Source organism: Selaginella moellendorffii, unplaced genomic scaffold, assembly GCF_000143415.4.
Source record: "Selaginella moellendorffii unplaced genomic scaffold, v1.0 SELMOscaffold_101, whole genome shotgun sequence".
Classification (NCBI taxonomy): domain Eukaryota; kingdom Viridiplantae; phylum Streptophyta; class Lycopodiopsida; order Selaginellales; family Selaginellaceae; genus Selaginella; species Selaginella moellendorffii.
The window spans coordinates 257,899-274,271 of record NW_003314362.1 but is presented as its reverse complement, the minus strand read 5'-3'; the positions used below and the strand labels follow the sequence as shown (position 1 = coordinate 274,271).

The following is a 16,373-nucleotide window of genomic DNA, read 5'->3' as shown; positions in this document are numbered from 1 at the left end:
TACACTCACACATGGTAAATTGAGCTGCAAAATGTGATCATTGCAACAAAAATGGAGTCTCTTTATTATAATAAATAAATATTTTTAAGGTAATAAAAATTAAAATTAAAGATAAATACTAAATTCACTATTTGTAAAATGGAAGTAAATACATCAATTATCTAATAATTAGAAAATATAGAAAGGTGCTAAAAATAATTTTTAATTTTTAATTTAAATTTTTTCAATAGAGAATAATAGTTTCTTTATAATGAACATTTTCCTGAATCATATTCATTTAAAATTGAAAAATAAATTATATATATTTATATTGTAAATAAATTATAAAAGTGATTATTATTATTATAACATAAATTTTCCATCCTTTTAAGTCTTTGAAGTTAAAATGATGTTTTTAAATTATTATTTAATAAAAATATCATATTTAAATACATAAAAAGTATTTTTTATATAGTGGATATCTATAATTATGAAAACTAAATAGTTTTATAAAAATATTAATTTTCTTGAATATTAGGAGAGATATTTATCATATTATACTTTTTAGTTATTTTACTTAATTATTTTTTACATTTTGTCACTTTCTTTTACTATCATGAAATTGAATTCTTTCTCTCTTGAGCATAAAAGACAATGCTTTCTGTAACTAAAATTCAGTTTTTTTGGTGAAATTTTTTATAGTTGAACAAAAAGAATATTTATTAAAATTTTATTAGAAAATATTCATTATTAGTGAGGTGAAAAACTTTTGGCATTATATACAAAGATAAAGTTGGAAAATTAGACGAAATAAATCAATAAAATTTTTGATGCACTACTTTAAATAAAACCATGAAAAAATAAAAATATGTAAATTAGGAGAAAAATTATTTAACCATATGAAAATAAATTTAAATCTTGACACTCTAAAATTACATTTCATATAAAAAATTTAAGTTAAAATGTAAAAATTTATTTTTTATTTATCACCTACAAGCACTACATTCCTGTGATGTGTAGGCTTTTATAGCTTCAAGAGAGAGGAACGTTTACACTTTTGAAGCTGGAAACTACAGCTGAACACATCTTGAGCCTAGTATATAGGCAAAATAGTTGTGTTTCACAGACACAAAGTTTGCATCGATTTATGTTGGCGAAAGAACTCTCCTTTAAGCTCATAGACGAATTTAGCCAGTAGCAATCACACGTTCGTCCAGTAACTTCACGAGGTGATCCAAACTAAACAAAAGAAAATGGAAAGAGTGCGGGATCCTTTTGCAATCTGAAGACCCACCTCACGGTTTCCAAGCTGGAGAATACAGCTGCAGCTTCGCTAAAATCCTGTGCTTTCATACCAAATAAATCAACCATGGAAACATACGGAAATTACAAACCTGCTTGCTTGTAGAACTTGTGAAAGTCACTACGCATTTCATACCAGCACCCACTGCTGCCTGAATACACAAGGAAAAATAGTAGCAAGTCCATGAGATTTAAGAGCACGTATATACTTTGAGACCAATGACGCTGTCTTCTATCACGATACACTTGTCCGGGGTTGCTCCAAGTTTCTGAAGAACAAAGGAAGTGAATGAAACTGCACAAAACCACGTTTACCTCTACTGCGACTTTGTAGATCATTGGATTGGGCTTCTTTTCTTCGACATCATCGCCTGCATTGTTGTGAAACAGTGAGAATAATTCTTCTTGTGTGAAAAAACTCGACCTGCTAGAAAGCAATCTAATTGCTGAAACCTTTCCTGAACTCAGTGGAAGGATCGTACATCAAAACCTCGTGCCGATCGAGTCTGTTCGTTCAGTAGATTTACCTTGCCAAGCAAATTCGTGAGACAAAATACTACAGAGCTCTTTGTTGCAGCTGAGCAAACAGCCACCTTAATTCCCTGGACACACTGGCAGATTAGAAAACCTGAAAGGAAAAAAGCTTTGAGAAAAAACCATATCACGAGCTTCATCCATTAGGCGAAGAACTCCTGGTCGTGGCTCAACCTGCATGAATGGAAGTTACTTCAAAACACTAAGGCCAATTTTTACCGCTCCAGACGCAATGATATCTTTGTACTTGTTTGTCTTCCAATCCTAAAAGTTACACACAAACCATGTAAGAAGTCACGGCATTCTATTTAAATCACCTGAAGTGTGTCGATGAGCTGGGCCTTCGCATCGTCATCTTTGAGCGAGCTATACAAGCTCGAGGAAGGCCAGCCGTTCCTATTGAAGTACCTGCCATGAGACCACAAAGTTAGAACACAAAAGAAAAAAGAAGAGTTAAAACCACTAAAACCATCTCATCTTTGGCTTTCCTCCTCCAATTTGGTTCTGCAGCTCGTCGTAGAATTCTGTGCTCCACACAACTGGGGACTTATTCCCTGGACACCGGACCTCAAAATTCTCAAACGTCGCATTGTAGGCTCGCCTGTGCAAATCTTCCGACTCGAGAATTACCCCGTCACAGTCGAAGACGAGTGCGTCTAACGACGCTCTAACGCCACAGCCTGCTCTTAGATTCCATGCCGCCCTCTTTTGCCGAGCTCTACCATAGCCTATGTGCACTTTGCTCCATAATTCTAGCCTTGCGTTACCGGAGGACAAGAGCACTGCCATCAGATACTAGTAACCTAAGGAAAAAGCCCGATCAACTTAAATAACAGCCTCCACGAATCCATATGAGTGCCTCCTCCAGGATGTCTACTACAGTTTTTGGTAAAGCCGACTGCTTCTCGTCCATGGCCATTTCTATAACGTTCCAAGTTACGATGTCCTTGCTTTCGACGCTATCCACGGCATTTGGAGTAACAAGAAGCGCTTCTTTTGCATCCCCGTTTCGAGAGTAAGCCATGAGCAAATCAGTCTACAAAACAACGTCCTTGGAAGTAACTGTATCAAAAACAGCTTTTGCTCCTGCAGCAGCCAGCAGCTGGAATCAAATCCCGATGCTGCAATGAGAATGAGTTGCCTTACCTTCAGAGAAAACGAAATGAATCATCCGGTTTCAGTCCCTCCAGTTCCATCTTGTGGTGGACTTCCAAGGCATCTCCATCTCTGCATAAGAACTGATTAGAACGTTCCAGGAGACAAGATTTTGTCAGGCACGCTATCAAAACGCTCTTGTAAGCACCAAGTTCCCATAGACGAATTAGAAACGTCCAAGCCAGGGCATCTCCTTAAAAACCTGTGCTGCTCCATCCAAGTCACTGCACTCGTTGATAAGAGCTCCTCCCACAGAGAGAGTCGGTAGAAGACCCAAGCTCGCCATCGGGTTGGTCGTGCATTATTATCCCCGTTCGCCTTTCCAGCTATCGAGAACACTGAAGAAGTTAATAGCATTGAAGAGCCTCCACGCAATGCCTTTTCCGGGCATACCGCTCGATGGGAAAGCTTCCAGCGAAAGCAAGGAGCTGTTCCTCACGTCGAAAACAATCGGCAGCGAGCAGACATGTTGAGCAGCACCATCTGGAGCATCTCCAGCGATCTTCCTCTCCAGCATGGATCATCCTGCCCTGCTCCACAGGCGCAACACTCGAGAACGTCAAGCGATCCCGCTGGGATTCTCTGGAAGTGGTCGACCACTTGGTCTGATTGAGAGGAACGTGTTCCGATCTCTCCTCTTCATGTCCCTCTCATTGATCCTCGCGTGCAGTTGCAATCCACGAGGTAATCGCATCGCGATAGCCGGCCTCACCGGTGAGCGAATGGATAAGATCACAGCTCGAGAGGTGGACCTATGATCATCGGTGATCGCCACGCGTCGACAAAGGCTGAAAGGGGAGCCTGATCCCTTCGAGGAGCATCACCAGGGATCTACGGTTGGTCCTTGAATTCGATCTCCTGTGAGCTTGCCGTAGGCGTCGAACAGCGCTATGCCGATGGAAGTGGAGCTATTCGGGCCAGCGGCGTAGCGCATGGATCTACGCCGCATGGGCATTGATGGCTGCAAGAATGTAGATCGGCAAGAATTTCCCCAAAGAGCGCCATCACATTTGCCCGTTCTAGGCAAATGCCGTGATAACAATGTTCCACAAGAAAATAACTTCCATCTTCCAAGGCATCCGCCGTGCGCCCGCAATTCCCATACATTTCCATGATAAGATTCTTCACCATAGACGCCGCTGGAGGCGATCTGTGCGTGGATGCGCTTGCCCTCACCCAGAGATCCGTGCTCGCGGCATTCTCGCAGAGCAGCCGCGAAGGCGTCCAGCGCTGGCGATCGCGCCATCCCTTGGACTGCCGTTGGCCCACATTGACATTTTCTCGCGGAAGATTTGCAGCGCTTCCTCGCTCTGAGGGAGCGAGTTCCAGCAAATCCCGACTTAAGAGACATCTCGTCGAAATACGGCAGCGAGCATAAATATGCCGAGCGGTGCCATGAGCACCATGCCCTCTCTAGCGATATTCCCCTCCATCGCGAGAGCATGTCCAGCGAGTTGCAAGCATCCACGCCCACGGACTTTACGTAATTCACGAAAAATTAATGTGAATACTCCGAAAAGACCACTGGCTACGTGCTTCGTCAAAATAGCAAATGGCACGGCGACGTCGAGGACTACTGACGACCTGGATAACGATACGCTGCTCCACACTTTCGAGCAGCGTTTGACTGCCGCGCTTGTGCCAATCTCATGTAAGAAAGAGTGGAGCTGAGCCAGAGCGTAGCCTTTCTTCTCTCTAGTTTCTCGCAGTGGCTTGACGTGGGTCCTTGCAGATCATTGTGTTGTATCATTCCACCGCTTGTCATGCTTCTTCTTTGCTCTCACCTGACGCTCGATCAAGGCTCTCACAGGCTGCAGTGAATAACAACGGAATCACTGGTGCATCAATCCTCAGGTTCTGAGTCTAATCAGTTGCACCAAATCAGGGATGTGCCTTGGGAGTGAGTATTTAATTTCATGGTCTTGAACATGGCCAGAGGATTTGATCTTGCAAAGAAGAGAGAAACAAATAAATACCCCAACCTCCACTCTTGACATTTCCAGATGCCTCTCAACTCTGCTCTTCAAGAGGGTGGTTGGATCAAATCAAACTTGCTCATTTTCCAGAAACTTTTCTTGTTCCGAGAAACAAATTTTGCTCCAAAAAAAATCCTGGAACCAAGAAGAGAGGCTTGGAAACGTTCGCGCGACCTTGCCCACGTGATTGATACGGAACAAGAAATCAGCACGCGTGCCAAAAACAAGCGAAACACTTTAACAGGCTATTAATGTTTAATTTGGACGGGAACCTGTTGGCCGGATATCTGGCTAGAATAAAGAGATTTATTGGCAAGCTCACAGGTTCGAATCCACAGCCAGAGAACCACCTAAAAACACTTTTTTCAAGTGTAGGCGATGTTGGAGTTTCTCCGCGATATTGGAATTTCCTTGTTTCTCCCTCCCGCAGGCTCGAGAGACAAAAAAGACAGTGGTCGATCTAGCCCAGAAGGAAAGGATCCTGGAATGTGTCTCTCGCTTGGAACGATAGGAACTTGCGCCTCGCGTGACTCGCAATGCACAGCCTCGTTACGATCGCACAGAGTGCTGCAGACTGCCAAGGAAGAACACGAACGCTGAGCGGCACACTCTGCAAGCTGGAACGCGAGCTATTGAGCGGAGCAGAGACAGGACACGACCCTGGACATCGGTTTACCGATGCCCAAGAGTTTTGGCAACCTTCGAATGGCTGTGAGTCATGATCTCCAGCCCAGAGGACAGGTCCAACTAGCATCGGACTTTTCCCCACTCTTTCATTTTCCAGCGCTGAAATTTGGCTCGACACTGGCCTCGTCTAGCTTCCCAAATCTCCCCAGCAGATCCACCAAGCATCTTAAATGTTCCATGATCGTGGACATGCTGTAGTCTTGGGCTATGGACGACCAGTAGTTCTCATCCCGAGATGACTGCAGGCAGAAGAGCTCGCTCTGATCACAAGATGCAAAGGAGGGAGAAGCGTTGCAAACTTTTGTGATTGGGTCTCTGGCTGTGGATTCGAACCTGTGACCTTGCCAATATATTTGTTTATTCTAGCCAGATATCCGGCCATCAGGTTCCCGTCCAAATCGGACACTAATTGCTTCTTAACGTATATCATACCTTCACCATAACGGCGCAAGCTCTCGCTCATTTCTAAGCATCCTTTCTAAACCCGTGGGAACGTTTTATAAGGCTGTCATCCTTTCTGCGGTTGTCAAGCTCAAGAAAGAAACCATTATGGAATGAAGATTTCACCACTGAATCCCTGGGATAACCTACCTTTTCTTCTTTTGAGAAACAAGGTTTCCCTGCATCCAACGACTGAATGTCCGAAGATGGCTTGGTTGAGCATTGAAGATTAAATTGATCCAGGCACGCTCTTGATTAGCAGCAAAGTTAAGAGTACAAGGCTGGAGGTACTTCTCTGTTCTTTCAAATCCTGGGGAGCTTGAGATTTCATCAAGGGGCTTTCTTGTCGTGTTCTATCTAAGTTTGATGCTTGTTCCTAGCAGCAACAAGAAAAAATCCATGAAATTTCAAGTCACACCCTGTGTGAAGAAGAGGGGGCAATGCATGGAAAGTACTCGGGGCCAAAAGGTGGCTGTCCACAACAAGAGTATTTAGAGCAAAAAGGGCGAAAGATGAACTGTGGGAAAGCAATGCTTTCACTACAACGTACATCCCTTGTGCCCTGCTGATCAATCCAAAAGCCACAACGCTGGTGGTAGTGCAGCAGCTCCTCCGTCCCGTGTTTAAATTCTACAAGCTCTTGCCAGGTGCAAGGTTCCATGGCCGTTTGCGACAAGAGAAATGCTGGTCACGTCTTTCGAACTGGAGCTACCTGAATTGGATGCCGTGGTTGGCTGCTTGCGAACAGTTAAGCTATCAATCACTGTGCCTCTTTTGTTATTTTATTCACTCCAATGGTGGTGATTTGCCAGGTCCCCCAGGAAGCAGAGACTATCGTCAAGGAGACCATCCATGGTTTTAATGCTTCTCATTTGCCTCCTCCAAAAGAGGGCGTCATTCGCATGGAAGCCAACGCTGGATTCATCCTCCAGAAGATTAGCGACGAGAAATGCTACATAAGGTACGCTATTAGTTTTTTTTTTTTTTTTGTTTTCTTCTTAAGACAGTCACTACTTCTTTTACAGAGCAGTAATACACCTGGACCTTAAGCTCGACATTGTTCCGACATGGGTGATTAACTTCCTTGGGGGTCAAGTTGTGGGACACGGCTTCAGGCTATACCTCAAGGTATATTTCTTTCCTTTTGCGGTGAAAAATGTCTAAGCTTTGTGTGTTACAACAGACTGTTTCTTCTGTTAAAGAGAGCAAAGTGTTTCAAGAATGCATCAGGCAACAGCCACTCTACAGCCACATAACGTTACAGATGCTACCAAAATCGAGCCACGAAAATGGATACAAGAGTTGAGGTGCTTTTCATAAGAAGTATTCATAAGCTTCCTGCACAAGAGCATTTACATTTATAAACAATTTATAAACAAAGAGGAGCTTGAGGCCTACCGATACTCCTGAAAAGTCCGAACTTATTCATGAGACATATGCAAGGTGGATTTTATAAAATTTCTGTTGTTTTGCATGTCTAGAAAAATCTGCTGCAGTCAAGCTCAAGAAAGAAACCATTCTCTTCTCGATGGAATGAAACTCTCACTTGCTCCATGCTCTGGCGAGGCCATGGCAAACAAAATGGGTGGACTCTTCGTCTCAATCTGACAAGCAGCTGATGCAAAGGCTACTTTTGAGAAACAAAGCGTAAGTATGCTGCAACAAGAACCAGCAACAGCCGTTTAAGGTATTGTCGTGGAAGATGGCTTGGCTGAGCTCGAGTTTGATTTGATCCAGGCACCCTGGTCCCATCTATTCTTCACTTGGTTGTCAAAGCTTGGAGGTCCATAGGTTTCGATCCTTTCAAATCCTGCTCCAACTTTTGATGCCTTTTCTTGGCAATAATATATTGCTCTGAAACCGTGAAAGCTTACTCACCTGCAAAAAAAACTCCAGGGTTGCACCAGACATCCAATAAACCAGGGAAGCTCTTGAGGAAAATCCTAGATTCAACATAAACAAGTCACACCTCATGGAATTGGTGGTGATCTTGGTGCAACTAGCTAGTTAAGCTTGTCCTCAAACACATGGTTTTGGCATTTGTCTTTCACACTATTGTCCAATCTTGTGAAAGCCTTGACCGAGCTTAAACTCAATCAGCTGAGAACAAGCTGTCTCAAAAGTTTCCAAAGAGCAGAAGGCATAATACAAAGGTCACAAACTCATCTCATCACAAGTTGCATTGTGGTCACTCCACGCCTTGGATGTTGATGAACTACAGGCCTCCATTTATCTTGGAAAATACATCTATGAGGAATGAAGCAATCTGGACAATAGTATAAGCAAAATGAGCACGAGAAGAACCATACATACCGTGGAAAAGCATGAGTTCTACACACACACATGGCACGGGCAATGTTCGATCAAATGCCCGAGTGCCACAACATTGTCGCATGGACTGCTAGGCCTACACTCTCACTGGGAATTTCTTCCACGCTTTAATTTGATCCTCTACCAGGAGATGGTCTTGGAAGGAATGGCTCCCGACTAGATCACATTCACTTCCGAAATCAGAAAAGTTCTTTGTCAGGATGTACCATCTAGTAGGACGAAACTGGCCTCAAGAATGCTAGAGCATAAGTTATAACATGTAGCTACGTGGGGCTCCTTGCCAAATGATGAACCTATGCAGAGGCTTGCCCGATCGTGGAGCACTAGTACACGCAAGGTGGATTGTTAACATTGAGGATGTCATTGTCGTGTGCTAAAGTGGCCTGAAGAACGCCACCGTGATTGGATTCCTTGTGATTCCATCACTCTTTTAGCTAATAGAGCTTCTAATTACAATCTTTTACAAGGAACCCACAGTACAAAGACTAAGCTCGGTTACAATCTTTTAAAATGAACCCAGGACTAAGCTCAATAATGAAGATTAGGCCATTGTTGGAATGTCCATTTTAGGGAGTTGTGCTCTTATTGGATAGCTCATTGTAACGCTTGAGCTAAATGCTTTTCAATTAAAACGTACAATAATATGCTTTGCCTCCTGTGGGAACATGCAGTCTATGTTAGGAGATCTCAGCAGGCATGGTGGATCAATGTTCCATCTGGAACGGATGAAATTTCTTGCTCAAGGTGCTCATCTGACCACATTCCACAGCAATATTCTGAAGCTGTACGTGAAGGAGATATTCGATGGGTTGTACAAACAGATCAGGAAGATCTTGGTGCCGTTCATGTGGATGTTGTGCTGCCATTTGAATGGAAATTCGGGGGTTGGTAAGCCTGCATTCGTCTGGTACTTCCGGTCATGATCTACGAGTCCAGAGCGACTGTTTTGATGTTCAAGGGTAACAAAACTCAGGGTGGTGAATAGAGAAGACTTCCCTCAGGAGATTGTGCTGGACAGCAAAGTAGATACCATCTCATCGATCTGTGAGTGGACTTGGGGCGGATGGTTGGAAATAAAACCCTTGTTGCTGCTTCATCACCAGACGAGTTCAATGTCAGAAAAGCCAAGCGGACAACGTTCACTCGCTATCTGCCTGCGTGGGAAAAGCACGAGTACGATGCTCTTGTGTCTTCTTGGAGGAAACGCGTGACAGACTACGAGAGTGGATCGGAAGAAGCCAAAGAGATAACACAGAGAGTGAATGCTGCTGAAATGGCGTTTGAATGGTTTGGAGGTATCCCCTGGTTTCTTTGGGATGTAGAAGCAAACGGTCTGACTGTGGAAGCTTTCGAAAGGGATTGAAGCACCTGAGTATGGTTCTGACTCCTGATTTTGTCCTTCAAGCGTTTTGAGCGTTGGTGGTCCAGGAAACTAAGGTGCGCATCTTCATGCTCTCAAACATGCTCCTGGCGGCGCTCAAGTTGAAACTTGCGTGAGAGCTATCCAGCAGACAATGGTCTTGCGCAGGATCTCGTGAACGGCCTTGTCAAAATGCCCATTCTCGCAAATGCGAGGATCCACGGTACTGGATTCTTCTCCGGGATTTGACTGAAGCTGTTCTTCGTGAGGGCAACGACGCCTTGGATGGTCCTAATGATGGAAGTCGTTGCAATTCTTAGGATACTACTTTATCCATCACGAATAGCATCAATACAGTAATCACTTCGAAGCTTTTAAAATAGGATCTACATATTTTGTCTTGGTAATGGGAGATTTCACTTCCTGAACATAGTCGCTTCTATATATCAGGTGAAGCAAGATCTAACGTCCACATCTTGATTGATTTCATTTGCTGTTAAATCCATCCATTTTTTGAAAAAATTTTTGTGTGTGGCTATCCGGCACCAGGAATCGTCTAAAATCCATGGTGAGGCTCTTTGGGTATCGAGGTTTCTTCATTTGAATCCTTGGAATCTTTCGGTTTTCGGTTTTCGACATCCAAGCCGGCTCCCTTTCGTCCTTGGGCGGCTGGATGCCTTGGATGATCGCCGCATTTTGCCGCGTCTTGGCGTCCGGAAGGAATGTGTCAGGGAGCGAAGCAATTGCGTCAGAATAGATGCAGCTGAGCTCCTGGACCAGCTCGTCCCAAGTCCGGCACGACAGGCCCGTTGTGTAGTTGAGAGAGAGGGGATGGAAAACGTTGCCTTTGTCTGGGTGCAACCGGATGGAGAGCTCCGAGGGATTCAAGCCACCCAAACATCGAGAGATGGCAGCTTTCCGCTGCACAGAGGAAGACGAATACCCGAGTCTCTCTCACCTCGCGAAACCGTAGCTGCACTAAAATCTAACGGTTTGGATGGTATATTCTAAGATATCCTTTAATCCAACGGCTGTGATGTATCGCTCTTAACCTTTTATTTGTTTGTAGTTACCACTAATATAAACTGCGTTTAAAAGTTCAGTTAATTTAATAATAAAATAATAAAATAGTGTTCATGTTAGGGGGCGACCCTAACACCGTACTATTCTTAATTGAAAGTCGAGGCGGATGGGAATCGAACCCAGCAACCCTTCACAATAGAACATTACAGCGTGCATGCTATAACCACAAAGCCATGAACACTGGGAGATAACAAAATATTATTTCAGCACCTCTTATTTGAAAAACAAGATTTGGAATCCATCTGATTGTCCACGTGGACGACATCCAGGGGCTGCGAGGCCAGAGGATCCACGCGCGGATCCTGGAGAGCAGCTACTGGCCGAATCAATACCGTCTTCATCCGGCATGAAATCAAACATTTCTTTGGAGGTGGCCAAATCCCCCCTCTGCTATTCACTGCTGGAAGGGGAACCCATGGAACGTCCTGTCATTCTGGGCAGTAGATTCGTCCAGGACACCAGATCCTTGCCCGGCCAAGCTCGATTTCGCTGCCACAATTTGCCCCTGCTGCGCGAGCGCCATTATCATCGAGTTCCATGGCGCTCTGAGACGCAATCAAACATAGACTCTCACTCTCGGATGCGGGATGCCGCCACATACGCGGTGACCATCGCGTTCCAGGAGACGATAATCGAACAAGATTGACGCCGCATCGATCGAATGCCCTGTTCTTGCTGCTCGCATTTGCCAGCGAAAGGGAATATCGCGCGATCCAAGAGCCTGAACCGTGGATCATTCGGGGGGATCGGCACGAGAGAAGATTTAGCTCCAGCAACGCTGCCGAGAGCGACTTTGCGGAGAAGAGAAATCCCTCGTTCATACAAAAAAATTTGATTGGGTCTCTGGCTGTGGGTTCGAACCTGTGACCTTGCCAATATATTTTTTTATTCTAGCCAGATATCCGGCCATCAGGTTCCCGTCCAAAGTCTACACTAATTGCTTCTTAACGTATACCATCATGTAAACAGCGGCGCAAGAGATTTTCGTTTTGTGGGCGCATGGCGCGCAGCGCGTTGCTGCTGTCAAGCTCAAGAAAGAAACCATTCTCTTCTCGATGGAATGAAACTCTCACTTTCTCCATGCTCTGGCAAGGCCATGGCAAACAAAACGGGTTGGATGGACTCTGCATCTCAATCTGAGCAAGCAGCTGATGCAGAAGCTACTTTTGAGAAACAAAGTATAAGTATGCTGCAACAAGAACCAGCAACATCCGTTTAAGATATTGTTCTGGAAGATGGCTTGTCTGAGCTCGAGTTTGATTTGATCCAGGCACCATGGTCCCGAGAATCTATTCTTCACTTGGTTGTCCAAGCTGGAGGTCCATAGGTTTGGATCCTTTCAAATCCTCGGGGCGTGAGACTCTGGAGCTCCAAGTTTTGATGCCTTCTCTTGGCAATAATATAATATATTGCTCTGAAACCGTGAAAGCTTACTCACCCGCAAACAAAACTCCAGGGTTGCACCAGAGATCCAATAAACCTGTGAGAGCCTTGACCAAGCTCAAACTCAATCAGCTCAGAGCAAGCTTTCTCAAAAGTTTCCAAAGAGCAGATGGCATAACACAAAAAACGTATACCAGGTCACCAACTCATCTCATCACAAGTTGCGCTGTGGTCACTCCACGCCTTGGATGTTGATGAACTACAGGCCTCCATTTTATCTTGGAAAATGCTCGAGGCCAAAGGGTGGCGAAGATGAGGAATGAAGCGATCTGGACTGGACAAGAGTATAAACAAAATGAGCACGAGAAGAACCATACATACCGCGGAAAAGCAGTGCTTGTGCTTGTGAGCCTAGTTTGAAGATGTCTGAGACTGAGAAGAAAGACCATGCTGCTCGACTCATAGAGCACGCCCGGCAGCAGCACACCGCCCGGGTAAAGAGCCCCCTGGATCGAAAATGTGCAGCAGTAGCGTATAATGGCAATGGCGGTGGTTTTCCATGGCATCGTTCTTGAGCCTTGACGAGGAGGTGCCATCCAGCGAAGATTTGCAGGAAGGAGGAGCGATCTCCAGCGGTGGGCGCCTGGCCGAGAATGCGGTGAGCACAGATCTGGGAGGGGGAAGGCGCATCCACGAGGAAAATCGTCTCCAGCGGCCTCGAGGTTCCTTGCTAATCTGGTCATAGAAAGGTATGGAAAGTGCGGGCGCTGGAAATCTTCCAGAAGATGAAAGATCGAGGTTCTTTCTCGTGGAAGATTGCGATCGCGGCATTTGCCCTTGTTACTCTTTTTCGAGCATCCAGTTATTTCTCTTGGCAGCTATCAATGCCGATCCAGGGGAGATCCACGCGCTAATCATCGCCGCGTTACGGTGCTCCGTTGGCGAGCATGCCATCGCCGAGATCTTCTTCTGCCAAGAACTGGACAGACACTTGCATCGGGTGGAACCAGGGCATTGCCGTGTGAGCTCGAGACTGGCATCCCAATCGCCGCCCCAAGCTCCAATTACTACAACGACAAGCCAAAGATGGTGACGGTGTTATTGTCTCAGCTCCAGGATTGCGAGGAGATCAGACAGCAGGGGTATGGCCTCCTCCAAAGGCCGTGGTTGATTTACCCTCCAGCAGTAGTCTTTCAACCAGGCCTGGAGCGGGCCTTCTGCCAACTTAAGTCGAGGTTCCTGGTGTTTCTCACCATGTGTTTCTCACCTGGATCTCCGCCACATCGCCTTTGATAGCTGCAAGAATTCGATATCGACGAGCATTTGCCGAAAGAGCACCAGAACTTCTGGCATTTGCCTGCTGTGGGCAAATGCGTTCCAGAAGAAAACATTTCCATCTTCCATTTTGTGGAGGACACCCAAGGCATCCGCGGCGCGCCCGCACTTTCCATACATTTCCATGACGAAATTCGCGAGGAATCTATGACGATCAGAGCAGCGTCTCCTCCTCGTCGTCAAGAACAATGCGATGGAACCATTCGTTAACTACATGTAAGCTTCGTCCAAATAGCAAATGGCGCAAGGGCAGTGATAGCAGAGGTGACGCTGCCACCATTGGGCGACCTGGATAACGATACGCTGCTCCGCACTTTCGCTCGCATTCCAACAAGGAAGTTCCTCACCCGAGCAGCGCTTGTCTGCTGCGCTTGGCTGGATGATCCGGTCTGGCTCAAACCAAGACAAGCCTTCAAACAATACCTCGCAAAGCAAGCATCACAAGCATTGCTTTTGTGATTTAAAGCGGTATGTATATACTCTTGTCCAGATCGCTCAAGAACGCACAAGAGACTGTCTTGAGCTTCATTCCTCATCTTTGCCACCTTTCGATTTTCGCCAAGCGATGTGTCGAGTGCAGTGCTTCGCATAAGCTTGTGGGTGTGACTAGGCTAGTGGAGTCACGTTTTCATGTCCCTTACCACGCTCGCAGTGGCTTAACGTACCCAGGAGCAGTTGAGGGACTTCTTCGAACCTCGCAGATCCTTGTGTTGTATCATCGCCTCGCTTGCCATGCTTCTTCTCTTGTCAGCCATCAGCTATGCAGAGTCTAAACCTGCAAGCAGCTCTTGAGGAATTGTTTGCTCTCACCTGATGCTCGATCAAGGCTCTCACAACGTACTCTGGGACTAGACTACAGTGGATATCACTGATGCAACAAGCTTTAGGTTCTGAGTCTAAGTTAGTTGCACCAACTCAAAGATGTTCTGTTTTGTTTCATGGTTTTGAACATGGTTTTTCTATAGGAACAAGCATCAGACTGGAAGCTTTTGGGTGGTGTCTTGATGAATTAAGCTCCCCGAGGGTTTCATCTTGCGAAGAAGAGAGAAACAACTAACCCCAACCTTCAGCACTCTTGACATTTCCAGATGCCTTGCAACTCGAATCTCTTGGGCAGAACGCACCGGTGCTCTTGAGGGGGGTGCCTGGATCAAATCAAACTGATGGGAAACATTCGCGTGCCAGCTGAGCGCCATGCCCAGAATTTCAAGAAACGATTCATGAAAGTAACAAACACGTTAACAAGCTATTAATGCATAATTTGGACGGGAACCTGTTGGCCGGATATCTGGCTAGAATAAAAACAATTATTGGCAAGGTCACAGGTTCGAACCCACAGCCAGAGACCCAATTAAATTTTACTTCGCTCGCGCAAGAATTTGCCGGTGGGTCTTTATGGAATTCGCTGGAGTGCTTGAGCAGCAGCAGCAGCCACGATGATCATGGTCAGTGTGTCGATCTAGCCCAGACTCTTCCTTTTGCTTTAAAGTCATGCTGGAACGCGTCTCAGCATTGCTCGCTTGAACGCCAACAGGTTTGGACGAGGAGAGGAGCTTAAACTTGCAGCCCGCGTGACTCGCAATGCAGCCTTGTCTACGAAAGTATCATTGCATTTCAGCTAGAGGGGGTGTCCAAGTTTGAATCCACCACTAGCTCCTCCTACATGCTTCGTCAAAATAGCGAATGGCCGAGGACTACTGACGACCTGGATAACGATACGCTGCTCCACACTTTCGAGCAGCGTTTGACTGCCGCGCTTGTGCCAATCTCATGTAAGAAAGAGTGGAGCTGAGCGAGAGCGTAGCCTTTCTTCTCTCTAGTTTCTCGCAGTGGCTTGACGTGGGTCCTTGCAGATCATTGTGTTGTATCATTCCACCGCTTGTCATGCTTCTTCTTTGCTCTCACCTGACGCTCGATCAAGGCTCTCACAGGCTGCAGTGAATAACAACGGAATCACTGGTGCATCAATCCTCAGGTTCTGAGTCTAATCAGTTGCACCAAATCAGGGATGTGCCTTGGGAGTGAGTATTTAATTTCATGGTCTTGAACATGGCCAGAGGATTTGATCTTGCAAAGAAGAGAGAAACAAATAAATACCCCAACCTCCACTCTTGACATTTCCAGATGCCTCTCAACTCTGCTCTTCAAGAGGGTGGTTGGATCAAATCAAACTTGCTCATTTTCCAGAAACTTTTCTTGTTCCGAGAAACAAATTTTGCTCCAAAAAAAATCTTGGAACCAAGAAGAGAGGCTTGGAAACGTTCGCGCGACCTTGCGCACGTGATTGATACGGAACAAGAAATCAGCACGCGTGCCATTCACTCAAAATCAAGAACAAGCGAAACACTTTAACAGGCTATTAATGTTTAATTTGGACGGGAACCTGTTGGCCGGATATCTGGCTAGAATAAAGAGATTTATTGGCAAGGTCACAGGTTCGAATCCACAGCCAGAGAACCACCTAAAAACACTTGGTGGTTCTCTGGTTTTCAAGTGTAGGCGATGTTGGAGTTTCTCCGCGATATTGGAATTTCCTTGTTTCTCCCTCCCGCAGGCTCGAGAGACAAAAAAGACAGTGGTCGATCTAGCCCAGAGAGAAAGGATCCTGGGGAACGATAATAGATTTGGAGGAGGAACTTGCGCCTCGCGTGACTCGCAATGCAGCCTCGTTACGATCGCACAGAGTGCTGCAGACTGCCAAGGAAGAACACGAACGCTGAGCGGCACACTCTGCAAGCTGGAACGCCAGCTATAGCGGAGCAGAGACAGGACACGACCCTGGACATCGGTTTACCGATGCCCAAGAG

At 45.7% G+C, this 16,373-nt stretch overlaps 1 protein-coding gene and 2 long non-coding RNA genes across 3 annotated transcripts; 2 read left to right on the top strand and 1 right to left on the bottom strand.

The window, feature by feature from the left end:
• Positions 1–945: 945 nt before the first annotated feature.
• Positions 946–4,439, bottom strand: LOC9629320 (haloacid dehalogenase-like hydrolase domain-containing protein At4g39970). Its single transcript, XM_024663581.1, has 12 exons — positions 2,962–4,439; positions 2,285–2,901; positions 2,133–2,223; positions 2,035–2,079; positions 1,939–1,989; positions 1,809–1,883; positions 1,706–1,739; positions 1,597–1,652; positions 1,491–1,550; positions 1,374–1,433; positions 1,274–1,320; positions 946–1,218 (listed from the first exon to the last, which is right to left on the bottom strand). The coding sequence occupies exons 2-12, from the start codon at positions 2,602–2,604 to the stop codon at positions 1,167–1,169; spliced, it is 891 nt and encodes a 296-aa protein (XP_024519349.1). The 5' UTR covers positions 2,605–2,901; positions 2,962–4,439; the 3' UTR covers positions 946–1,166.
• Positions 4,440–4,538: 99 nt separating this feature from the next.
• Positions 4,539–5,039, top strand: LOC112342172. Its single transcript, XR_002990847.1, has 2 exons — positions 4,539–4,621; positions 4,703–5,039. It is a non-coding gene; the product is annotated as an uncharacterized LOC112342172 (long non-coding RNA).
• A 9,946-nt stretch (positions 5,040–14,985) lies between these two features.
• On the top strand, positions 14,986–15,687 carry LOC112342183. The gene is made up of 2 exons (XR_002990854.1): positions 14,986–15,338; positions 15,420–15,687. It is a non-coding gene; the product is annotated as an uncharacterized LOC112342183 (long non-coding RNA).
• Positions 15,688–16,373: the final 686 nt, after the last annotated feature.